Below are 27414 nucleotides of genomic sequence, written 5' to 3' on the forward strand. Positions count from 1 at the left end.
CTTTGTGTCTGACTGGACTTCCTCTAGAGTACTCTGCGTCTGACTGGACTTCCTATAGAGTACTATGTGTCCGACTGGACTTCCTATAGAGTACTATGTGTCCGACTGGACTTCCTCTAGAGTACTTTGTGTCTGACTGGACTTCCTCTAGAGTACTATGCATCTGACTGGACTTCCTCTAGAGTACTATGTGTCCGACTGGACTTCCTCTAGAGTACTATGTGTCCGACTGGACTTCCTCTAGAGTACTATGTGTCTGACTGGACTTCCTCTAGAGTACTTTATCTGACTGGACTTCCTCTAGAGTACTTTATGTCTGACTGGACTTCCTCTAGAGTACTATGTGTCTGACTGGACTTCCTCTAGAGTACTATGTGTCTGACTGGACTTCCTCTAGAGTACTTTATGTCTGGCTACACTTCCTCTAGAGTACTATGTGTCCGACTGGACTTCCTTTAGAGTACTATGCGTCTGACTGGACTTCCTCTAGAGTACTTTGTGTCTGACTGGACTTCCTCTAGAGTACTTTATGTCTGACTGGACTTCCTCTAGAGTACTATGTTTCTGACTGGACTTCCTCTAGAGTACTTTATGTCTGACTGGACTTCCTCTAGAGTACTATGTGTCCGACTGGACTTCCTCTAGAGTACTTTATGTCTGACTGGACTTCCTCTAGAGTACTTTATGTCTGACTGGACTTCCTCTAGAGTACTTTATGTCTGACTGGACTTCCTCTAGAGTACTTTATGTCTGACTGGACTTCCTCTAGAGTACTATGTGTCCGACTGGACTTCCTCTAGAGTACTTTATGTCTGACTGGACTTCCTCTAGAGTACTTTATGTCTGACTGGACTTCCTCTAGAGTACTATGTGTCTGACTGGACTTGCTCTAGAGTACTTTATGTCTGACTGGACTTCCTCTAGAGTACTTTATGTCTGACTACACTTCCTCTAGAGTACTTTATGTCTGACTACACTTCCTCTAGAGGACTATGTGTCCGACTGAACTTCCTCTAGAGTACTATGTGTCCGACTGGACTTCCTCTAGAGTACTATGTGTCCGACTGGACTTCCTCTAGAGTACTATGTGTCCGACTGGACTTCCTCTAGAGTACTATGTGTCCGACTGGACTTCCTCTAGAGTACTATGTGTCCGACTGGACTTCCTCTAGAGTACTATGTGTCTGACTGGACTTCCTCTAGAGTACTATGTGTCCGACTGGACTTCCTCTAGAGTACTATGTGTCCGACTGGACTTCCTCTAGAGTACTTTATGTCTGACTGGACTTCCTCTAGAGTACTATGTGTCTGACTGGACTTCCTCTAGAGTACTATGCGTCTGACTGGACTTCCTCTAGAGTACTATGTGTCCGACTGGACTTCCTCTAGAGTACTATGTGTCTGACTGGACTTCCTCTAGAGTACTATGTGTCCGACTGGACTTCCTCTAGAGTACCTGTGTCCGACTGGACTTCCTCTAGAGTACTATGCGTCTGACTGGACTTCCTCTAGAGTACTATGTGTCTGACTGGACTTCCTCTAGAGTACTATGTGTCCGACTGGACTTCCTCTAGAGTACTATGCGTCTGACTGGACTTCCTCTAGAGTACTATGTGTCCGACTGGACTTCCTCTAGAGTCCTATGCGTCTCACTGGACTTCCTCTAGAGTACTATGTGTCTGACTGGACTTCCTCTAGAGTACTATGTGTCCGACTGGACTTCCTCTAGAGTACTATGTGTCTGACTGGACTTCCTCTAGAGTACTTTATGTCTGACTGGACTTTCTCTAGAGTACTCTGTGTCTGACTGGACTTCCTCTAGAGTACTTTATGTCTGACTACACTTCCTCTAGAGTACTATGTGTCCGACTGGACTTCCTCTAGAGTACTATGTGTCCGACTGGACTTCCTCTAGAGTACTATGTGTCTGACTGGACTTCCTCTAGAGTACTATGCGTCTGACTGGACTTCCTCTAGAGTACTCTGTGTCTGACTGGACTTCCTCTAGAGTACTTTGTGTCTGACTGGACTTCCTCTAGAGTACTTTGTGTCTGACTGGACTTCCTCTAGAGTACTTTGTGTCTGACTGGACTTCCTCTAGAGTACTCTGCGTCTGACTGGACTTCCTATAGAGTACTATGTGTCCGACTGGACTTCCTATAGAGTACTATGTGTCCGACTGGACTTCCTCTAGAGTACTTTGTGTCTGACTGGACTTCCTCTAGAGTACTATGCATCTGACTGGACTTCCTCTAGAGTACTATGTGTCCGACTGGACTTCCTCTAGAGTACTATGTGTCCGACTGGACTTCCTCTAGAGTACTATGTGTCTGACTGGACTTCCTCTAGAGTACTTTATGTCTGACTGGACTTCCTCTAGAGTACTTTATGTCTGACTGGACTTCCTCTAGAGTACTATGTGTCTGACTGGACTTCCTCTAGAGTACTATGTGTCTGACTGGACTTCCTCTAGAGTACTTTATGTCTGGCTACACTTCCTCTAGAGTACTATGTGTCCGACTGGACTTCCTTTAGAGTACTATGCGTCTGACTGGACTTCCTCTAGAGTACTTTGTGTCTGACTGGACTTCCTCTAGAGTACTATGTGTCCGACTGGACTTCCTCTAGAGTACTTTATGTCTGACTGGACTTCCTCTAGAGTACTATGTGTCATACTGGACTTCCTCTAGAGTACTTGTATGCCTGGCTACACTGCCTATAGAGTAGTGGTTCTCAACCTGTGAATCACAACCTCTTTGGGTTCATATCAAATATTTATTTTATGATTAATAACAGTAGCATAATTATAGTTATGACATAACAATGGGAGATTTATTCTTTGGAGGTCACCACACATGAGGAACTATATTAAAGAAGTAAGGTTGAGAACCACTGCTCTAAAGTTCTTCTATATATGGACTTCCTCTGGAGTACTTTTGTGTCTGGCTGGACTTCTAGTGCTCATGTTGGTGTTGCGGAATTACTCTGGAATACTTGTGTGTTTGACTGGACTCACTCTGGAGTGTTTTGTGTCTGGCAGGACTTCCTCTGTATTACTGATGTGGCTGGACCTATTCTGAATACATATGTGCTGACATAGACCTAACTGGCATGAACTTACTCTAGCATACTTAAGTGGCTGATGTAGACTTACTCAGTTCTGGAGTCCCTGATTGACTCACTTGGAATATTTATTAAACTATTTTTAAACATTGCTTTTTTTATGTATTAACATTTTGGGCAAATACTGTTTAGTTAAAACTTAATTAATAAATAAAAATTTCTACTTAAGATGATTAAGGGGCTAGAAAGATAGCTCAACAGTTGAGTGTCCTTGGCGCCCTTGCCGACAGCCTCGTATCTACATGCTGGCTCGCTCTTGAGTCATTTGTAACTTTACTTCCAAGAGGATCCCTGTGGCTTCTGGGCACTGTGTGTACTTGGTGCACATACATCATGTATTATTTTTTTTCTTTTGTATGTTAACACTTACTGTTTTCACATTCTGTTAGGTCTGATGGGACATTGCAAATTTTGATAAGGCTGCAGACTTAGGTGACTTAAATTGTCCTGAAAGGGATTGAACACCTACAGCTGCATTAAGGATGATTGAATTAGTTCATAATTTTGTGTGACAGTTGTGATTCAGCCCCTTGATTGTGAGTGCTTCTGGAAAAGAGCAAGTGTCGTGGGCTGAGGTGGAGACACTCTGTGGAGCGGTGGGCTTGTCCTGAGATCCTCTGTGTGGCTGTGGAGGGAACATGTCGCACTGCAGCTGTGGAGGGGAGCTGGTCCCACAGCAGTGACGTGCGTCAGCGCCTGGGTGGTGTAACATGTCAGACCGTGGGCTGGTGGTAAGCGTATAGCTCTTTAAGAAAATAAACATTTCCTGATTTGACAGATGAGGAAATTTAGGTGCAACGGGGGTAATATACCTAGGAATTGGTTTTCTTACCATTAAGGTTTTGTTTCTTTATTAAACAATGTTTACTGTAGAGAAACAGTGCTGTTCTCAGAGAAACAGAGCTTGTAGGATGCAAACACGCACAGTTTTTATATGTAGTGTATCCTCCCTTAGTGCTCACAGATACAATTACTATTGACATCAGAGGGAAGGGAGCGTGTCGTGTTTGTACTCGGCGGTTGCTGTGGGCTTGAACACGTAACTAGGAGTGCAGTTTTCTAATGTTCGCATTCACACTTGGTGTTTCTCTCTTCCTCAGGTGGCCAGGCACAACATCCAGCAAACGGATGTCCCAGAGCCAGACTGCCAAGGGGGTTGACTTTGAATCAGATGAGGTAATAGTCATGTCATTGGCATTTTCTTACCTTAACCGTGTAGAGACGTAAGTGGCGGGCACTCACTAAACATTGCAGGTTCTATTTTTAGACTCCGTGATAGCTATGGTAGCCAGGACCTGTCATGCTGGAAATCATAAGTGGCCGTAGGTGTAATTACCTATAAAGCACAAAGTTCTCTCTGCTCTCATTTGTCCCATTAATGGATCAGAGCTGGGTGGTTTTTTCTTTTAGCTTCTGCTGTTCGTGTTTGGAGAGTGGGGTGATGCTGGTGTAGGGCTTTTCAGGTTACGCTGGTGAAATGCCCTGCGTCCACCGTGCTTCATACCCTGGACAGATGCTACCTCGGCACAGGTACTCAGCAAGGACAGTGTTGGTCTCTACCCAGCTCTCACGGCTTTAACTCACAAGGAGTGAGAGGAAGTGCATGTGCCTCTCCTGTGTTCGTCTGTTATTTAATGCAGAGGGGCATAGCTGTGAAACACAGACCCTGGCCTTTCTCGTTCCCACACAGCTGCCACTGAACCTCTGTAGGCTTTGTAGAAGATGTTTTTGTTGAGCCTCTCTTCACTTTCATTTATTTTTTTTTAAATATAATTTAGTGAGAACACATAAAAATCACATCTTAGCCATTTTAAATGAAGCTTGGTAGTGTTAGATTTGTGTTGTAAAACAGACCTGAAGAACTTTTTTTTGCAAAACCGTGTGTCCCTTAAACACGTCCCAGTGTCCTTACTTCTGTCCCTAGCCCCTGGCATTCACTACTGTGCTCTCTCTTCTATGACTGTGTCTGCTGTACATCCCTGTGTCATGGACTTCCCAGTGAATTTTGTGTGGTTGCTATATCCCACTTGCAAACCGGTCTTAGTGTTCGTCCATGATGTATGTTTGTGCCTTGACTTTGTGTTCCAAGCATCCGCTCTGCTGCTGCTGTCGTGTTCCTTGTGTCTCAGCTGTGAGTTTGCAATTGCTTGTTAGGCTTGCTGCACCTCGGCTGTGAGTTCAGACTTCCTATGAAGCAGACACACATCTGCTGTCCGTGGGTAGCAGTTGGAAGTGAGTATGCCAAGGGTGAGAGGATGGCCCCCTGGCCTGCTGCCCAGGCACAAGGACCTGAGACCTGATTCCCATACTTACGTGCCTGTAATCCCAGTCCTGGGCTGTGGGGATGTGTGAACTCCAGGGCTTATGAGCACAAGAATACATACACACAGAAGAAAAGAAAATGTATGTGTATTCTTTTGCATCTAACTAAGGAGACGAACTGGAGACACGTTGCCAGCTTTCATTTCTGTGTCTTTAACAAGGCCTGCCTTTGATAGTAGAGAAAGTGAATCATCAAAACAGTTAAATTTGTGATTCTCAAGGTACCCGTTTCTCACTAGAGAACTTCATAAGACATGGATTTGTTGATGTCATAAGTCTAATACTAAATAACCACTTGCTTTTCCTAACATTCTAATGGAAACAAATTTATAAACACTTATCTTTCGAATACGTAGCTATAGAGTACAATCCATCTACTGATATCTTTCATCAGATTATATAATCAGGCTTTATGTAAGGCTTGCTAGTTGTTTTTGCCTTATGACTGAATTTGAACCCTGGGTCTGGCATATGCTAGGCAAGCTCTCAACCACTGAGCTATAACTGTAGCATTTTTTTTCTCTTTCCCTTGAGACAGAGCCTCACACAGTTACCAAGGCTTTGAACTCTCTCTGTAGCTTAGACAGGCCTTGAACATGTGACTCTCCCACCTCAGCCTCCCTAGCAGCTGGGATGGCACATCTGTGCCACCAGATCCAGCTAGTTCTTTCCTTGTTTTTAAGATTGATTTATTTATTATGTATGCACTATTCTGCATGCATGTATGTCTGCATGACAGAAGAGGGCACTAAGTCTCTTTCTAGATGGTTCTGAGCCACCATGTGGTTGCTGAGAAATGAACTTAGTACCTCTGAAAGAACAGCCAGTGCTCTCAACCTCTGAGCCATTTTTCCAACTCCATCTTTCCAGGTTTTTTCATTCTCATTAAATTCTTAGTTAATGTTTGATATTTATATTTATTCTTACCATGCTTGTAGCCTATGTCCTATTGGCCTGGGAACACCGGAAATATATCACATACTTTTTCCTGCAAAAGTAGAAAGACCGCTTTGCTCAGCTCTTTTCTCCATTGGGCTGAAAGCAGTGTACTCTGTCATGAAGTGGGTGACAGGAAACAGGAATCATGGTCCTTCAGACTTGGGGCTTTTCCGTGGGACTTCCTTGTTTCTTGGTTGAATATCCAAGAAGGCAAACATGGTGATGAGTGTAATTGAGGCCAGCAAGATATTCAGTGGACGGAGCTGCTGCTGTGCAAGCCTGGCAGCTGAGTGTGAGCCCTGGAGCCCACAAAGGGTGGGTGGAGAAACCCAGTTCCATGAAGTTGTCCTGACAGGACGCAACCATGCATGTGTTTGCATGTGAATACACATAACAGTAAGAACAAAATCATGTGCATGAGAAAACTTTACAGATGGAATAGAAATGACTTGAATAGTGTCTGCCCTGGTTCCTATACCTTGTTTGCCTTTATTAAGGTTTGTGACTGGGAGAACTGTATGTACTGTGTTTTATAGATACATGCCTTCTCACACAAGAGCCGGTAGATTTTTATTATAATGCACAGAGAATTGGCTTGAGCATTTACATTTTACAGTGTCAGAGGAAATAGGTGAAATAAATGTGATTCCCTGATGCTATTTTTTTTTTTTTTTTTTTTTTTGGTTTTTCGAGACAGGGTTTCTCTGTGGTTTTGGAGCCTGTCCTGGAACTAGCTCTTGTAGACCAGGCTGGCCTTGAACTCACAGAGATCCGCCTGCCTCTGCCTCCCGAGTGCTGGGATTAAAGGCGTGCGCCACCACCGCCCGGCTTTCCCTGATGCTATTTTGCGTTATAAGAATTTCTCTCTTGGCTCAACAGAGGATGAATGGTCGCTGGCATAGCATAACATTTGTGTCATTTCAGGACGATGATGATGACCCTTTCATGAGCAGTAGTTTTCTGAGAAGAAACCGCAGATAATGTTTTCAGTGGAACATGAACATCATGATCCAGGAAGAAATCAAAGCCCTGCATGCCGTCACTACAGCTGAAGATGCTTTAACCACAAGGAGTCTGAAAAGTCTGCTGACCGGGATGCTAGCGTATCGGGTTTATACTTTAAATTGCTTCCTCAATGGGAGTCCATTAGGGCATTTCCTAGCTCAGTGGTAAGGAGATGTTGCTCTCTGTCGTCTTTAATCTGGCTGCTGGTGCTGTCTGGGGATGTGTTGCCGTGACTAGAACCTTAACTTGCTGACAGAACTGTTTACTGCTTGTAAGAGTTTTGCTAAGATGTTCTTCTGGAGTGCAGATTAGAGACAAACCTTCCATTCTTCTGTGCTGCCTCATGATCAGAGACTGTGCCACAGCTAGCAGAGTTGATGAGAGAGCTCACAGACCTGGCCCCTTCGTGTCCTAACTATTTCTTGGATCTCTGAAGCAAGGCCTTTTATGGAGCAGCCTAAGTCCGTGTTTGTCACCGCGTGTGGAATTCTGCATAGAGGATCAGCCACTAAGAATCGGGCTAGAGGGCTTTGTGTTTCAATGGTTGGTATAAGGTCTTTGTTAAGTACATTTATTTCTAATTCACACTGTAGCGCAGATTCAGGTTCTGTTCCCATTGAGCAGTACTGATCTGTGCTGTTTTCCTCCTCTCTCATGTACCCATCAGGTAGAAGAGGGTTAGAGAATGTTCTGTCTTAAAAATATTGAAAAGCTTTTTTTTAAGGCAGGACAGCCAGCTGACCTTTGTGGTTGGGTCAGGCTGACATACTGAAATACAGCCGCCCAGTGCCAGTGCCAGGCTGTCTCACTGGCAATGCCTTATTGTGGCTTTGGTTGCTACAAAACATCTCCTAATAGACAATTCAAAAACTGACTGAAACAGCTTATGTCAAGTTTATATATTCATATTTGTTTTAGGAAGGAAATAAAAACATTTCCCCTTCAGAGTTGAGTTAAATAGTCTCATTCCCTCAACCACACGCTAAAGACCGCTGCTGGTCCTTTTAGTTTCATAAGGCTAGTGTGTTCAAGCACTCCCTGAGAACATGTGGGTCCTGCTGGGATTGCCAGCACAGCCTTCACAGTCAAAGGCCTGGCCTGTGAGATCCTACATCTCCATCACTTTAAATGCAAGGTGTTCCGGGATTTGAGTGGAGAGGAGTGTGGGGCTGTGTGGGGGCCACTAATGGGGAGGTGGTACTGCCTCACACTGAGTGGGCAGCTGCTGGCTTGTCTCCTGTGCCAGTGAGATGTTTCTAGGTGAGTGACCATGAGGATTTGCTCATGAAACTTCCTGCAGACAAGTTTAGTGAGGCTTTTCTGCTATTGACAAACTTGGTTAGGGTGTGAAATGATGTTGATAGCTGCTAGGGGAAGTGAGGCCCCGGTAGGTAGAATCCTGGACACTGTTCATATAGCAGCATGTATCACACCCTAGCAGTATATTAAGTACAAAGGGGTTCAGAAAATAAAGGTGATAGGACAGTTGGACTCAGGAAGTCTTGCAAAGCTGTGTCTTTATGCCAAGCAAGTTTATTAAGAAGTGCATCTTCTGTCCAGTTTGCTCAAAGCCTATCATACGATGAGCTGAATCAGCAAGAAGCTAATGAAGCCACATTGCACGAGGGGAGCACAGGCTAGCTCAGGTGCCTCAGACTGAGGAGCAGCAGCCTTGGAGTGGATACTCCTCGCTCTTCAGAGGGAAAAGATAAGTTCCCAGGAACTGAAACCTTGATTCCTTCATGGACCTAGTCCCAGCCCCAGCCTTGTCCTTGCCAAGTCTGCCCCTGGGCAAGGACACACAGCAAGGCTTGCCGCTTCCTTTGAGGACGTCTTGGAACCGCCTGGCTCCCAACAGACTTCCAGATGATTTTTGAGTACTCCATTTGCTCTTGTAGGATGCGATAGGCACTCGATGAAGGAAGACTTGTGTCCTTCATGCTAACCAAAGAGTCCATCTCTCCCTGGCAGTGTTTCCTGTGGGTACCTGTGGAGAGTGCACAGTGCCTCTAGCTACTGACAAGTCAAACCTCTAGGCAGGTAAGGTTCAGTTCAGAAACATAGAAAACTTATTTTCATGAACTTTTAAAATTGCTGATGAGAAAATTATAGAAAAACTGTGCCTTAAACTATGAAGTGAGACCTTGGAGGAACTGCTGCCCAAGCCGGTGGGAAGCGGGGCTGCAGGGCAGAGCACTCCAGCTGCAGGGGATGCTTCTGCTGTCGGTGCACTTAGGTGTTTCCACAGCGAATCTCCAAGTTTTGCAGTGATTGGGAGCCTATGCAGTAAAGCTGTGATTATCCTTGATTGTGTGTGCAGGCTGGATTTTACCTGTTTCCACCCATTACATAGAATGGCTCATTTGATAATTATATGTAAAGGTTTAAGAAGAATGGATGCCTTCATAAAGGAAAAAAAATCCTTCACTGGAAAAATTGAGTAAAAATGGTTTCCTGGCATGATAAAGAAGTTTCTAAGGTAGACTATTTAGAAAGAACATTTCCTCTAAATTGAGCCTTTTTTTGTATCTGTCAGACATTTAAGTACAGGTTGTGTTTTGAGGCCTTTAAGAGTAACATTAAAATATTACAAAAGAAGCTGGGTGGTGATGGTGCATGCCTTTAATCCCAGCACTTGGGAAGGGACAAGGCAGGTGGATCTCTGTGAGTACAAGGCCAGCCTGGTCTACAGAGAGAGTTCTTGGACAGTCAGGGTTGTTATACCAAGAAATCCTGTCTGGAAAAACAAACAAAAATTACAAAAAGAATTATATAATAAAGATTTATTTTTATTGAATGAAAAGTACCGACATTTCACCCTTGTTTGTCTTCCTTTCAGTCATTTTGAACTTAATGTGTGTTGGACCTGATACCTCCACAATTTTAGTTTGCTCTTTGTGAAGTCGGGCGCATAACTGGTTGTTGCTATTAGGAGTGTCCTTGCGGCTTACTAGATCTCATTACACTCTCTGATGTGCAGACATTGAAATCACACCAAAATGTATGTTTCAGTCTGTCCCTCCCTTCAGCTACCACCTGTTGGCATTAGGCACTTGGTTCTGACTCCTTGTCACATGCACCCACCTTTCAGCCAGATGTTCTAGAGACCTCCTGCCAAGCTACGGCTCACCCTGGAGTCCTGGTTTTTCCACATCCGCCTTGTTGACCTCTATACCATCGCCTGCTTTAAGGACGAGCCACACTATTTCCAGCAGGTGATTTCAGGGCTGCTGTCCAGTGTGTGTCAAGTGAAAGTGTGTGATGTGTGGCACCTGAGGGTCAGAGGTGAAGGCAGTTTCTGATGGGCCCTGGGCACTGCAGTCAGGTAGCCACAGTGGGGCGTCACTTCTCTCATGGGGTGGCCCAGACCACGCTTCGTTCTGTCAGCTCCTGTGTAGCTCTAATACAACTGAACTGTCACAGGGCCTGTTTGCTTTCACACTTGCTCCAGCCTATTTGAAAGGGAGTATTTCCCATGGCACAGTCTTTAGTGTCCCCTCCTTGCGAATTCCTTAGAAGTGCAGGTGGCGGATATCTGACTCAGCACGTTTCCTAGAGTCAGGAAATACAAACAAGGACTGGCATAGCTAGTAGGGTGAGACTTACAACTGCTTCTCTCTTGAATATGATTCAAGCATGTCTTCTACACTAAGTGCTTACCTGAAACAAATTAGCCTGCCCCTCACCCCTGGAAACTCCAGTGGCTTCTCATGTTGATCCCTAAGCTTTGCACTGTGCTTAATCCTGCACGATAGTTTTTTTTTAATTTTTTTTCTTGGTAGTGATTTTATTGAAGCATTTCTTTAAAGATAATTGTAGAATTCTACTTACTTTTTAACATTGGTCTTTTCTTCTTTTTTTTAAAATTTATTTATTTGTTAAAGATTTCTGTCTCTTCCCCGCCACCGCCTCCCATTTCCCTCCCTCTCCCCCAATTAAGTCCCCCCCCCCCCAGCCCGAAGAGCAATCAGGGTTCCCTACCCTGTGGGAAGTCCAAGGAACCCCCACCTCCGTCCAGGTCTAGTAAGTTGAGCATCCAAACTGCCTAGGCTCCCACAAAGCCAGTACGTGCAGTAGGATCAGAAGCCCATTGCCATTGTTCTTGAGTTCTCGGTAGTCCTCATTGTCCCCTATGTTCAGAGAATCCGGTTTTATCCCAGGCTTTTTCAGACCCAGGCCAGCTGGCCCTGGTGAGTTCCCAATAGAACATCCCCATTGTCTCAGTGTGTGGGTGCACCCCTCGCGGTCCTGAGTTCCTTGCTCGTGCTCTCTCTCCTTCTGCTCCAGATTTGGACCTTGAGATTTCAGTCCGGTGCTCCAATGTGGGTCTCTGTCTCTGTCTCCTTTCATCGCCTACTGAAGGTTAATATTCAGGAGGATGCCTATATGTTTTTCTTTGGGTTCTCCTTATTTAGCTTCTGTAGGATCACTAATTATAGGCTCAATGTCCTTTGTTTATGGCTAGAAACCAAATATGAGTGAGTACATTTCATGCTCCTCTTTTTGGGTCTGGCTTACCTCACTCAGGATAGTGTTTTCTATTTCCATCCATTTGCATGCAAAATTCAAGAAGTCCTTGTTTTTTACTGCTGAGTAGTACTCTAATATGTATATATTCCATACTTTCTTCATCCATTCTTCCATTGAAGGGCATCTAGGTTGTTTCCAGGTTCTGGCTATTACAAACAATGCTGCTATGAACATAGTAGAGCATATACTTTTGTTGTATGATAAGGCCTCTCTTGGGTATATTCCCAAGAGTGGTATTGCTGGGTCCAGGGGTAAGTTGATCCCGAATTTCCTGAGAAACCGCCACACTGCTTTCCAAAGTGGTTGCACAAGTTTGCATTCCCACCAGCAATGGATGAGTGTACCCCTTTCTCCACAACCTCTCCAGCAAAGGCTATCATTGGTGTTTTTGATTTTAGCCATTCTGACAGGTGTAAGATGGTATCTTAAAGTTGTCTTGATTTGCATTTCCCTGATCACTAAGGAAGTTGAGCATGACCTTAAGTGTGTTTTGGCCATTTGAACTTCTTCTGTTGAGAATTCTCTGTTAAGCTCAGTGCCCCATTTTATAATTGGGTTGATTAGCCTTTTACGGTCTAGTTTCTTGAGATCTTTATATATTTTGGAGATCAGACCTTTGTCAGTTGCGGGGTTGGTGAAGATCTTCTCCCAGTCAGTGGGTTGCCTTTGTGTCTTAGCGGCAGTGTCCTTTGCTTTAGAGAAGCTTCTCAGTCTCAGGAGGTCCCATTTATTCAATGAGGTCCTTAATGTCTGTGCTGCTGGGGTTATACATAGGAAGTGGTCTCCTGTGCCCATGTGTTGTAGAGTACTTCCCACTTTCTCTTCTATCAGGTTCAGTGTGTTCGGACTGCTATTGAGGTCTTTAATCCATTTGGACTGGAGTTTTGTGCATGGTGATAGATATGGATCTATTTTCATTCTTCTACAGGTTGACATCCAGTTTTGCCAGCACAATTTGTTGAAGATGCTCTCTTTTTTCCATTGTATACTTTTAGCTCCTTTATCGAAAATCAGGTATTCATAGGTTTGTGGGTTAATGTCAGGGTCTTCTATTCGATTCCATTGGTCGACTTCTCTGTTTTTATGCCAATACCAAGCTGTTTTCAATACTGTAGCTCTGTAGTAGAGTTTGAAGTCAGGGACGGTAATGCCTCCAGATGATACTTTGTTGTATGAGATTGTTTTGGCTATCCTGGGTTTTTTGTTTTTCCATATAAAGTTGATTATTGTCCTCTCCAGATCTGTGAAGAATTTTGATGGGATTTTGATGGGGATTGCATTGAATCTATAGATTGCTTTTGGTAGAATTGCCATTTTTACTATGTTGATCCTCCCAATCCAGGAGCAAGGGAAATCCTTCCATTTTCTGGTGTCCTCTTCAATTTCTTTCTTCAAAGACTTAAAGTTCTTGTTAAATAGATCTTTCACATCCTTGGTCAGTGTTACCCCAAGATATTTTATGCTATTTGTGGCTATCGTGAAAGGTGATGCTTCTCTAATTTCCCTCTCTGTTTCCTTATCCTTAGTGTATAGGAAGGCCACTGATTTTTTGGAGTTGATCTTGTATCCTGCCACATTACTAAAGGTGTTTATCAGCTGTAGGAGTTCTTTGGTACAGTTTTTGGGGTCGCTTATGTATACTATCATATCATCTGCAAATAACGAAAGCTTAACTTCTTCCTTTCCAATACGAATCCCCTTGATCCCCTTATGTTGTCTTATTGCTAGAACTTCAAGCACTATATTGAAGAGGTATGGAGAGAGTGGACATCCTTGTCGTGTTCCTGATTTTAGTGGGATGGCTTTGAGTTTTTCTCCGTTTAATTTAATGTTAGCTGTCGGCTTGCTGTAAATAGCTTTTATTATATTTAGGTATGACCCTTGTATCCCTAATCTCTCCAAGACTTTTATCATAAAGGGGTGTTGAATTTTGTCAAATGCTTTTTCAGCATCTAATGAAATGATCATATGTTTTTTTTTTCTTTCAGTTTATTTATATGGTGGATTACATTGATAGATTTGCGTATGTTGAACCAGCCCTGCATCTCTGGGATGAAGCCTACTTGATCATGATGGATAATTTTTCTAATGTGTTCTTGGATTCGGTTTGCCAGTATTTTATTGAGAATTTTTGCATCAATATTCATGAGTGAGATAGGCCTGTAATTCTCTTTCTTGGTTGGGTCTTTGTGTGGTTTTGGTATCAGGGTAACTGTAGCTTCATAAAAGGAATTTGGCAATGACTCTTCTGTTTCTATATTGTGAAATACATTAAGGAGTATAGGTATTAGCTCTTCTTGGAAGTTCTGGTAGAATTCTGCATTGAAACCATCTGGTCCTGGGTTTTTTTTGGAAGGGAGATTTTTGATAATGGTTTCTAGTTCTTCGCGACTAACAGGTCTATTTAGATCGTTCACCTGGTCTTGGTTTAGCTTTGGTATATGATACTTATCTAAAAAAATGTCCATTTCTTTTGCATTTTCTAGTTTTGTGGCATACAGGCTTTTGTAGTAAGATCTAATGAGTCTCTGAATTTCCTCTGTGTCTGTGGTTTTATGTCCCCCTTTTCATTTCTGATCTTATTTATTTGCGTGTTCTCTCTCTGTCGTTTAATTAGTTTGGATAGGGGTTTGTCGATCTTGTTGATTTTCTCCAAGAACCAACTTTTGTTTCATTGATTCTTTGGACTGTTTTCTGTGTTTCTATTTTGTTGATTTCTGCCCTCAGTTTGATTATTTCCAGTCTTCTACTCCTCCTGGGCGCGTCTGCTTCTTTTTTTTTCTAAAGCTTTCAGGTGTGCTGTTAAGTCTCTGATGTATGCTTTCTCTGTTTTCTTTAAGTGGGCGCTTAATGATATGAACTTTCCTCTTAGCACTGCTTTCATAGTGTCCCATAGGTTTGAGTATGTTGTCTCTTTATTTTCATTAAATTCAAGGAAGACTTTAATTTCTTTCTTGATTTCTTCCTTGACCCAGTTGTGGTTCAGTAGTTGACTGTTCAGTTTCCATGAGTTTGTCGGCTTTCTAGAGGTAGGATTGTTGTTGAATTCTAACTTTAATCCATGGTGATCTGACATAGGAGGACACTGATATTTTTTTGTATCTGTGGAGGTTTCCTTTGTTTCCGAGTATGTGGTCAATTTTCGAGAAAGTTCCATGAGCTGCAGAGAAGAAGGTATATTCTTTCCTATTTGGGTGGAATGTTCTATAGATGTCTGTTAAGTCCATTTGATTCATTACCTCCAGCAGTTCTCTTACTTGTCTATTAGTTTTCTGTCTGATTGACCTGTCCATTGCTGAGAGAGGTGTATTGAAGTCTCCTACTACTAGTGTGTGTGGTTTGATGTCTGCCTTGAGTTTTAGTAATATTTCTTTTACATAAGTGGGTGCTTTTATATTAGGGGCGTAAATATTCAGGATTGAGACGTCATCCTGATGAATTGTTCCTGTTATGAGTATAAAGTGTCCATCTCGATCTCTTCTGATTGATTTTAGTTTGAAGTCAGTTTTGTTAGAAATTAATATGGCCACACCTGCTTTTTTCTTAGGACCATTTGCTTGAAAGACCTTTTCCCAACCCTTTACTCTGAGTAGATGCCTGTCTTTGTGGTTGAGGTGTGTTTCTTGCAAACAGCAGAATGTTGGATCCTGTTTTCGTATCCAATCTCTTAGCCTGTGCCTTTTTATAGGTGAATTGAGACCATTAATATTAGGTGATATTAATGACCAGTGGTTGTTTACTCCGGATATTCTTACTGTTTTTGGAAGTAGAATTTGTGTGTCTCCCTTCTTTGAGTTGTGCTAGTGAAGGGTCGCTAGATGCCTCAATTATTGTAGGCAGTGTTGGCAATGTTGGATTCCTTCGGTTGCGATTTTCCATCTATTACTTTCTGTAGGGCTGTATTTGTGGCTACGTATTGTTTAAATTTGTTTTTATCCTGGAATGTCTTGTTTTCTTTATTTATAGTGAACGAAAGCTTGGCTGGGTATAGTAGTCAGGGCTTGCATCCATGGTCTCTTAGCTTCTGCAGTACTTCTATCCAGGACCTTCTGGCTTTCATTGTTTCCATAGAGAAATCAGGTGTAAGTCTGATTGGTTTACCTTTATAAGTTACTTGGCCTTTTTCCTTTGCAGCTCTTTGTGTTCTTTCTTTAACCTGTATATTTTGTGTTTTGATTATTATATGGCGAGGGGATGTTTTTCTTTATCCAGTCTGTTTGGTGTTCTGTATGCTTCTTGAATATTCAAAGGAATATCTTTCTTTATGTTGGGAAAGTTTTCTTCCATAATTTTGTTAAAAATATTTTCTGGGCCTTTGAGCTGTGACTCTTCTCCTTCTTCTATTCCTATTATTCTTATGTTTGGTCTTTTTATTGTGTCCCATAATTCCTGAATGTTTTGTGATGAGAATTTGTTGGCTTTGCAGTTTTCTTTGATCAGTGCGTTTATTTTCTCTATGGTGTCCTCAGAATCTGAGATTCTTTCTTCTATTTCTTGTATTCTATTGATTATGCTTGTTTCTGTAGGCTCTGCTCGTTGACCTAGATTTTCCATATCCAGCTGGTCCTCAGTTTGTGTTTTCTTCCTTGCTTCCATTTCAGTTTTCAATTCTTGAACTGTTACCATTACCTGTTTGATTGTTCTTTCTTGGTTTTCCAGGGTATTATGTACGTTTTTACTCATTTCTTCAAATTTTTGGTTATACTTCTCATCCATTTCTATAAGGGCATTTATTCACATGTGGTTTAAGGGACTCTATTGCTTTCATAAAGTCAATTTTTTCCACTTCTTCTCTGTTCTGTGCTTAATCCCACACGATAGTTTTGTTTTTTTTAATATTTTAAAAAATATTTATTTATTTATTATGTATACAATATTCTGTCTGTGTGTATGCCAGAAGAGGGCACCAGACCCCATTACAGATGGTTGTGAGCCACCATGTGGTTGCTGGGAATTGAACTCAGGACCTTTGGAAGAGCAGGAAATGCTCTTAACCCCTGAGCCATCTCTCCAGCCCTGCCACACGATAGTTTTAAAACATTAATACTGTGGTTTTGTTCAGGTTGGAGCTCAGGGTCTGCTACAGACTACCACTGAGTTATACTTTATCCCCCTAAAATTTTTTGAAATATTTATTTTATAAAAAGTTGGTGAGAATTATGGATTTAATCCCTCATTGAGGTTTAATTTAAATTTTTTATTTTATTATCTATGTGAGTGTTACAGATATATTCTTACACAGGTGCGTGTATGATTTATCTACAGGTAGATCCATGTGTGTGGACTTTGATATTTGCGGAGTTGGTTGTAGCTCTCCACTTACTTTCCGGTCCCCTCCATTGGGGTTCTCTCAGGAAGCAAGGCTTTCTCCCCTGTGTGACAGTGGCATGGGCTCTACAGTCTGCACACTGCTCATAGCAGCTGCCCCCTGTAGCTCCCTCACAGCGTACTTCTCTCTATGGTTTCATTTTATTTTTTGGCTTTATAAAACATTAGCATACTTCTCAACTTCTGAACCACTGAATATATACTCAGGTCTTCCTCACCCCTTTCTGCTGACCTGTGACCTGTCATTAACTAGCTCCATTATAGTTTGCCTTTTCTGTATTTTTTCCAAAATAATTAGAGTCATTTTATTTTTTTTCCTTTGGTACACAGAAGATTTTTGCTATAACCGAAACCTTTTTTTGGTCTGAGTATTGTGCCCTGAAAATTGCTTCTTATCTTATACAGATCTTCCTTACTTTTATAGCTTTGGCTATACACTTAGTTTTAAATACCACTAGTTTATTTTATTGTCCTCGGTTTGTGCTTTTTGATAGCTCTGATTCTCAGTGTTGTGTTAGCGTATCCACAGGTTTTGAAGTTACTTCTTTAGCGAAAGTTCTTAGAAATTCGGTCCCTTAATCGAAGAATAAATGCAGGTACTGTTTCGCCCCGTATTGCCAAATTCCCATTACAGAGGCTACAGCAGCTGTGTGCGGCTGTGTGTGCACTTTGCTTCCCAGTCTTTAACAATGTTCTTAGTTCCTAACCTATCTAACAGTGGCGAACAGCTCTTGGTACAGCCTTGTCTTGATTCTCATGAGTGAGCATGCTAAGTGTCTGGCCCATTTCTGCTTTTCTTAGGAGTTTGCTCAGTCATATTTTTGTCCATTTAGGGGAGATCTTAGTTTCCATTTGATATCAAAGTGTATTAATATTGTTGATCATCTTATGTTTTCCTGATTTTTCATATTTATTTTTTGAAATGGCAGTAGTCCAAGAGCTTTTGATGTCTCTTGAATTCCCCTCACAGAGTTGCCAATTGCAAGGGTGTATGTTTCAGTGAGTCTGTATGTCAGCCCCCCACCTCACTTGACTCTAAAGGAGTGAAGGTGTCATCAGTGTCGGCCGCTTCTCTTCAGTGCGGACCCTAGGCCGTGCGTGCCATGCAGCTGCTCTGTCCCTGAGCTCCACACTCTGCTTACTCTATAGTTTATTGTTTTTTCTAGATTGCAGGGTAAGGAATTTCATCATGGCATTTCATATATGTTGTTAGCCTGCATTCTCATTTGTTCTTCCCCACTGTTCCCCTCCTTCCCTGTTTAGTCCCTAAAGCCTTCTTAGCATGTGTATTGCATTGCCCGATTTCTCTTCCCTGAAGATTTCTTCCTCCCTTCTAATATCCTGTCTAGGCATGGTCTACACACATGCATACACACATGTATAAACAGATACGCAAATATGCCCGTGCCTCACACCTTTCAATATAGCTTCATCATGAGAGAAAATGCAGCTGTCTTTCTGACCTATTTCACTCAACAGTAGTTTCCAGTTACATCATTTTTCTATAAATGTCATAATCGTTTTTTTTTTTTACAGCTGAAAAAATTACAGCTGATAAAATATTTTGTTTTCTGTTCATCTGCTGATAGACCCCGGGCTGATTTCTTCCCTGGTTACTATCACTGGACCAATGGACACTAATGTTCAGGAGGCTCTAGACCACAGCTGGCCATGCAATATTTGGATTTCAGTTCTTGAGAGTCGTCCGCTGAGCGCTGCAGTGCCGCAGTCCGCACTCCGCAGCCGTGAGCGCTGCAGTGCCGCAGTCCGCACTCAGCCAGCTGTGAGCGCTGCAGTGCCGCAGTCCGCACTCCGCCAGCCATGAGCGCTGCAGTGCCGCAGTCCGCACTCCGCCAGCCATGAGCGCTGCAGTGCCGCAGTCCGCACTCAGCCAGCTGTGAGCGCTGCAGTGCCGCAGTCCGCACTCCGCCAGCCGTGAGCACTGCAGTGCCGCAGTCCGCAGTCCGCACTCCGCCAGCCATGAGCGAGGGCTCCCTTTCCCACAGGCTCATCCACGTTTCTTGTCTTGGTAGTGGCCGTTGTGACTGGTTGAGATGGAATCAGAAGGCCCTTTTAGTCTGTATTTCCTTGATGGCTAAAGATGCCAAACATGTTTTAAAGTATTACATTTTCTTATAATCACATTTATGAGTCTTGGGAATATCTCAGGCTATGCTCTAAGAGCCTTTTCAGAAAGCTCTGGCCTATCCCTATGTGCACAGAAGGCCGAGTGAAAGACCCCAGTGGTGGGCAGTCTTTCAGGCTGAGGAGACCCTCCCAAGGAGCAGCGAGTCACTCTTCGGATGCAAATAGCAAGAGGCTTTATTAAGTACTTAAGTACACAGGTACCTGGGGCGACTTAGTCTTTCGGAAGACAAGCGCGCCTGCAGACTGGGGGAAGGTCTTTTTATAGGAAAGAGGGCAGCAGAAGCAGATTACAGAAGCAAATGCATCGTTAGTGGTCAGTTGGAATGGGGCAAGGGGCACAGGTGGTTTTTCCTCTCCCAGCACAGATGTATGGGAACAGATATCCTGTTAATTGATGTCCTGTCCTAATCTATGGATATAAAGATCCTGTTTTGCAGCCAGGGACCCTGACCTTACTCTGCACTTACAGTCGTTCGTCAAAAGCTTTGTGAAATGACGTTACAGCAGATAAGCTGGGATCTTTCATAGGGGGAGTTGTCTCTTCTGTGAATTACTGATATTCTAAGTTGGGCACATGTGCTGACTATAGGCATCCCGTTTCCCTAAGCAAACGGGATGTTCTCATTAGAGCAGGCCAGCTGCGGGTTATCGCTTGGGGCCAGATGGCTGACCGGCTGACCGCAGATATCTTGCCTGGCTTCTCCGCCCTTGTTTTCAAGTCGAACTTCCCTGCTCTAATTACTTGCGTTGCTCCAAAGTTTAAGCCTTGCAAAATGGCGTTACTGCTGCTTAGTGAGTGGGGGTCTTTCACCGAGCACAACTTTCAGGGGTTGGTTCTCCTACGTGACAGTCCTGGACATTGAACCCAGGCTTGTTACCTGGCGACCCATCTCAGCAGCCCCTAATAATTCATGTTTAATATAATCAGATTTATCTCTTGTTCCTACTTCTTTACAATTTAACTTCATAGTTGCATTTTAGTTTATTAATGATGTTGTTACATTCTATTTTAGGAGACCCTCCCTGCCATAAAGCCATGATTCTTTTATTTGCCTTCTAGGAGTCTATCTAAAGTTTGCTTTTTACATTCTGTTGTTTAACTGGGAATTGGTTTTTATGTGTGGTGTGAAGTAGGGATCTTGTTTCATTCATTCTATTCCACATAGAGATGGGTCACCGGCGCCGTGTGTTGAGAGGGCCACACTTTCCTGTGTGCTCCTGGCCTGTCTCAGTTATTATTGAGTGCCTATATACACTGATGCTTGGAAATGCTATTCCTTCTTCACAGGCTGTTGGAAATTAATTACATTTAACTGATGTGGTTTTATAATGAGTGCTTAACTGAAAGACTACTGAAGGCGTAAGTCATAAACAATGCCACACCAGTTTGGAATTATGATTAATAGAGTGGTATTTATTTAAAGGGGAAAAAACTTACAGATCACCGTCAGCCCTCTGCGCAACCAGGAAGGGAGTCTAGTCGCCATCGGAGCAGGAAGTGAAGAGAGAGAGGAGAGGGAAGTGGCCGCTTTTTTAAAGGGAGAGAGACCACGCCCCAGTGGGCTGGTATCTCAGCAGCTATAGGTTGGAGGAGCGGGAGGACCTCCCGCAACACCTCCCCCTTTTGTTTAAATAAGAGAGTTCTAAACCTACTATGAAATTATATACAATAATTACAAATATCCTATTCTAACAAGCTTAGGTCTTATATAATAAATAACTTGGCCAAGTCATGAGAGAAAGTAACTACATGTATATAGTTTTCAACCCCATCAAAGATCTGAGAAGGGAAATAATGTTACCTGGGTAATTAGGAAGTTCAGTAAAACAACTTCCAAAACATGCAACAAATCACAGAGACAACTAGCTACCTGGGCAATCACCCAAAGTCACGTTAGCAGCGTTGAAGCAACCAACTTTGGCTAAGGCCTAACATAACTGATATACCATTTTCAAAGGCAAGCAACTTTTCAAAACTATCTTACCCTGTCTTGGCAGGATATGACAGTCCTGTTTTATCCATTGATGCACGCTCTGTATCTTTGTCAGTGGTTGAGGTATGGGCATTTCTTTGCCCCAAGGCCAGTTCTGCCAAAAAGAAAGGCTCCAGGTGGAGTGTCTTTGGTGCTCAACGTTCTCTCGGGAATAGAGTGTTGTTGCCAGGAGCAATTGTGTCTCACTACCACAAAACTCTGAGTTAGATTAAAGGACATTTTCTACAGCTCTTTGAAGAGGTTGAAGATTATCTATCTATACTGAATATAATCTCTATGTATCTAAAGAACGTGATTAGTCTAATTATAAATGACAAACTTAGAATACTATTGATCTATATAATTCTTAATACCTGTCTAACTTAAAGACTAAGACAATAAACAACTGTGTGAAAAATGAGGACAATGACCTCCATTATAAACAATGTTCAAATATACATTGCAGTATGGTAAATATATATCAATACACAAACAATATATAAGTATCTTAATCAGAGGTAGAAATGTACACTGCAATATGGTAAATATATACAATATATATATATCAATACAATATATGTCAATACATAAAAAATGCTTTAAACAGAGATAGAAACATGCATTCATACAATAGTCAGTATAATTTAACTTTGTATCAATATACAAGAATCGATAGAAATATATTTGTTTAAAACAGTAACTCACAATTACAAATCTATTATCCCATCATTCCTCTTTTTTTTTTTCAAAATGATCCCTGAGCTTATAAAATTCCTCCCCCAACCCTCAATCGTATACTAATTATAATCAACCCCTAAATGATGTCCCTAAACCCAAGGGGAAACTTTACTGGGAGAGGGGACGTCGTCCTCTAGAATTACTTCCAGCTGTCATGGGGGCGACGTTCTTTTTGGGGGATCCTGTGAAAGTAAAATGATGGTTAAATTTCAAGATCAATGTCTTGTGCAGCTGGTACCCAAAGCAGGTCTTGTAGTAGTGCTATCAGTATCATGACGTCATATCAACCAGGTGGAGTTGTTCTTATGGGGCCCCATCTTCTTCCTGGAAACTTCAAATGTCACTTCAGGAAAAACTCTTTGTTCATTGTGAAAAACTTAAACATTAATCATATCGACATATATGTATATATTCACTGAAAGGCATGATAGATATATTCAATGAAAAGTATGATAGATATGAAGAAAAGCAAAGATGTTTTCTAAACTCATATTTCTTTCTGTCCCATATCATGGCTCTTGACATGAGACAGAAACTCCAGAAACTCTGGGTTTTTCTCTTACTAACAGGCTTGGAATTGGAGAGGGACTGAGCCAGAGTCCAACTTCAAAACCAGCTTTATAAATTTAGAAATATGGTTTAATATTACTTACACAACCCATTCAGTTTTCTTGATATTTCCTATTGGGCAGGTATTTTTCCATCTGTCAGTATCCAAACATCCAGGATCTCTTGAATTTTTCAAAGATGAGTGTTTTCCTGTGGAGATAAGAACAGAACCCTGCCCCCATTCTATATGTTTTTCTTACCACCTGTATGAATATCATCATTGTGGATGAGTTGTCATTTCTCCTTTCCAAGAGGTTTCTCCTCTTTAAATCGAAACTTTATTAAATTTGATGGTATCCACAATTTTTCTTCTCCTGTGGAAACAAGAGCAAAACCCCTTTCCCAACGTAGCACATCTCCTGGCTTCCACTGAGAGGTCAGCACATCTTTGAAATAAATCGGTTGATTTAGTTCAGCAGACTTTTCCATTATCCAATGTCTTTCTGCTGCTGTCGTTCCTTTCTCATTAGCGTTAAGAAAATTCAAGGTTAATAAAGCATTATGTAATCTATTTCTGGGGGTATTTTCAGTCCCTTTCTGTTTGTTCAGCATATCCTTTATAGTACGATTTGATCTTTCTATAACTGCCTGACCTGTAGGATTATTTGGTATACCTGTAATGTGTTTTATATTATAATAATCAAAAAAGCGTTTCATTTTCTTAGATACATATGCTGGACCATTATCTGTCTTTATTTGTGCAGGTATAGCCATGATGGCCATAACTTCCAATAAATGTGTGATTACTGAATCAGCCTTTTCTGAGCTCTGGGCAGTAGCCCATTGAAAACCTGAATACGTGTCTATGGTATGGTGTACATATTTTAATTTACCAAATTCCATAAGGTGGAACACATCCATGTGCCAGATTTCATTTCTCTTAGTACCCTTTGGGTTACTCCCTGCAGGCAACGGTGTTTGATTATAGAAAGAACAAGTAGGACATCTCTTTATAATGTCCTTAGCTTGTTGCCAAGTAATGGAAAATTCTTTCTTTAGGCCTTTACTATTGACATGATGCTTCTTATGAAATTCTGAGGCCTGCAAAACACTTCCAATCAATAATTGATCAATCTCAGCGTTGCCTTCGGCTAGAGGACCAGGCAGACCTGTATGGGACCGGATGTGTGTTATGTACATCGGACAAAGCCTGTTCCTGATTATGTCTTGTACCTGGATAAACAATGAAGTCAACTCTGTGTCATCTGGTATAAATTTAGCGGTTTCAATATGCAAGATAACTCTTTCTGCATATTGTGAATCTGTAACTATGTTAAGAGGTTCTTTAAAATCCCTTAGCACCATAAGAATGGCATATAATTCTGCCTTCTGGATAGAATTATAAGGGCTTTGTTCCACCTTACTCAATTCATCTGACTTGTAACCTGCTTTCCCTGATTTATTTGCATCAGTATAGAATGTACGGGCTCCAGTTATTGGAGCATCATGTACAATTATAGGAAGAATCCAAGAAGTTCTTTTTATGAGTTTAAGTCTACCACTTTTGGGGTAGTTGCTATTAATTTCTCCCAAAAAATTAGCACAAGCTCTTTGCCACGGTTCATTGTCTTCCCATAACTTTTTTATTTCTTCAGTAGTAAAAGGCACTATAATTTCTGCTGGGTCTATACCTGCTAGTTGACAAAGTCTCAGCTTACCTTTTATAATTAATTCAGAGACTTTTTCCACATAAGTTTTTAATTTTTTACTTGGTTTATTAGGTATAAATATCCACTCTAAAATAATATCTTCCCTCTGCATTAGAATCCCTGTAGGAGAAATTCTGGAAGGCAATATGACTAGGATGCAGCTAAGATTTGGGTTCACCCTATCCACATGTGCCTCCTGTAATTTTTCCTCAATCATTGTCAGTTCCTTTTCTGCTTCAGCTGTCAGTTCTCTTGGACTATTCAAATCTTTATCACCATCTAAGGTTTTGTTTAAATGAACTATTAGATCAGGTGTTATCCCAACAGCTGGTCGTAGACTGGAAATGTCTCCTAACAATCTTTGGAAGTCATTAAGAGTCTTTAACCGGTCTCTCCTAATCTGTGCCTTTTGCGTTTTAATTTTCTCTAACCCTATTCTGTAACCTAGGTAATTAATAGAATTTTCTCTTTGAATCTTTTCAGGGGCAATTTGTAATCCCCACCTAGGCAAGACTTTCTTTACTTATTCAAACATCCTTTTTAAAGTATCTTTATTTGAATCAGATAACAAGATGTCATCCATGTAATGATAAATGATGGACTTGGGGAATTGTTTACGGATTATTTCCAATGGCTTACTTACAAAATATTGGCACAATGTAGGACTATTGAGCATATCCTGTGGGAGGACAGTCTATTGATATCTCCTATTAGGCTGAGAATTATTATAAGTAGGCACTGTGAAGGCAAATTTTTCTCTATCCTTTTCTTGTAACGGTATAGTGAAAAAACAGTCTTTCAAATCAATAACTATAAGAGGCCATCCTTTTGGTAACAGAGAAGGCAAAGGAATTCCAGATTGTAGTGGGCCCATAGGTTGAATTACTTTGTTGATAGCTCTTAGATCTGTCACCATTCTCCATTTACCAGATTTCTTTTTTACAACAAACACAGGAGAATTCCAAGGGCTGGTTGATTCTTCAATATGGTGAGCATCTAGTTGCTCTTGCACCAGCTGTTCTAATGCCTGTAGTTTATCTTTAGCTAGAGGCCACTGTTTGATCCATATTGGCTTCTCAGTTAGCCATTTTAAAGGTAGGGCTGTTGGTACCTCTAAAGGTTTGGTATTTGATATGTTATTGTACAGCCTGAATGGCTGGTGACCTTTTTCCATAATACCTCATCATATCCTTCCCAGTATTATGAGTTCCTGGAACTACAGGGATGTTAATCTGGTATTCCATTGCTGTAGCAGGTCACGGCCCCATAAATTTATGGCAATATTGGCTATATATGGCCTTAGTCTTCCTATTTGTCCTTAGGGCCCTATGCATTCAACCCATCTTGTGCTTTGTTTTACACGAGATAGGGTTCCAATTCCCAGGAACTGAACATCTACCTCTTGAAGAGGCCAATTTGGATGCCAAGATTCTGGGGTAATGATACTTACTTCCGCACCTGTGTCTAATAAGCCTTTAATAAAAGTGCCATTTATACAGACTCTTAGCTTTGGTCTTTGATCGTTAATAGAAGTCTGCCAAAATATATGTTTACTCTGTCCTACTGGGTTTTTTGACTCATCCTCCACACGTAATTCATCATTTAGAGCAGTATTACTTTTTACAGCAGAAACTGGAGCTTTTAATTTTCTTGGTGAGGCACGTTCTCCACTGTGACTGGGAATGACTTTGCCACTGTTGGCTTGGGGGCCTGCAAGAGGCCCCTCAAGGAGTTTCCTGACGGTATCGGGTTGCCTTGTTTGTCTGTTGTTGACCTGCATTTGTTGGACCAATGTCGGCCTTTACCGCATCTCCTACATATACCGGAAGTCCTAGGTCTCCTATTTTTGTCATTCCCAGAGGAGATATTATTCCTAGAAATTCTGTGCCTGCAATCCCTTTTCAGATGTCCTGATTTACCACAATTAAAACATCTGGCAGTTTGATGTCTCCTCATTGCTGTGGAAATCGCTTCTCCTACCCAAGATTCATCTGTATAGCTAAACGTCTCAACTTTCATCGTATGCTGAATCCATTCATCCATAGGTGCTGATCTATAGGCCCAATTATCTTTTTGTATTCTATGTTTGCATTCTCAAAAGCTAGAGATTCAAGAAGTATTCGTTTAGCTTCTGGGTCTGTTACCCCTATGTCCAGAGCCTTAATTAATCTTTGCAAAAAGTCAATAAAGGGTTCTCTCTGTCCCTGCCTAATTCTGGTATATGATTCAACCCTTTTTGCTGGATCTTGTATCCTATTCCAAGCATTTAAAGCTGCTTGGTGACATAGACACAATACTTCATCGTCATAAAGAGCTTGGACCTGTGGATCAGCATATTCTCCTGCACCAAGAATTTGATCTTGGGAAACCTCGACACCTTTTGCTCTTCCTTGCTGTTCCATATGTTTGTATTCTTCTCTGAAATAAATTCCAAACATCAAGGAAGGTCCATTATCTAAAACCGCAGACACTAACTGATGGAAATCATGGGGGGTAGCTCTAGCATTATAAGCCCAAGTCCTTATCATTTCCTTTACATATGCAGAGTGCAAGCCAAAATTAACAATAGCTTGCTTAATTTCTTTTAGATCATTCATTGCTATTGGCGTCCATCTAGCTTCTCTGACTCCCTTTGAGCCTTTAGAAGTTGACGCTTTGTCAGAATTTAGGGTATGTCGCTAAAACCTTGGGTAAGCCGGTTCTAATAGCTGGTGTTGGCATTGTATCCTGTCCTTTTGCCTTATTATTCTGTTCACCAGCTCCAATCATTTCTTCAATCATTTCAAGTCTTTTTATTATTGTCTTTATTATTGTCTCTTTTGAATCCTGAATCTCCTGACCTGCATGAGTTTCTAGTAAAGATTGTATGGTTCTTAGGAGTGCCATATTCTTCCTAAATGATAGAATATGCAAAAGAATACTGAAACCTAGTAACCAGTAAATTAAGTTATCCCCATAGTCATATAAACCTTGCATGGTATAACCCATTGTATTGGTAACTCGCGTTGGAAACGAAAACTGCCATATTACCTATTATCCAGCAGGTGGCG

General features: G+C 41.7%; 1 protein-coding gene across 3 annotated transcripts in view; it reads left to right on the forward strand.

The window, feature by feature from the left end:
• The window catches only part of Mre11 (MRE11 homolog, double strand break repair nuclease), a 56184-nt gene extending 47850 nt beyond the window's left edge, over positions 1–8334 (forward strand). For all 3 annotated transcript variants that reach the window (XM_041657716.1, XM_041657715.1, XM_041657717.1), the window contains 2 exons: positions 4224–4299; positions 7309–8334. In XM_041657716.1, the coding sequence (XP_041513650.1) occupies positions 4224–4299; positions 7309–7365 (133 nt within the window). In that variant the 3' untranslated portion in view covers positions 7366–8334. The remainder of the gene's footprint in view (positions 1–4223; positions 4300–7308) is intronic.
• Positions 8335–27414: the final 19080 nt, after the last annotated feature.

This window comes from Microtus oregoni, unplaced genomic scaffold (assembly GCF_018167655.1).
Source record: "Microtus oregoni isolate MIOR12 unplaced genomic scaffold, Mior012 000008F_ref0000371, whole genome shotgun sequence".
NCBI classification, from domain to species: domain Eukaryota; kingdom Metazoa; phylum Chordata; class Mammalia; order Rodentia; family Cricetidae; genus Microtus; species Microtus oregoni.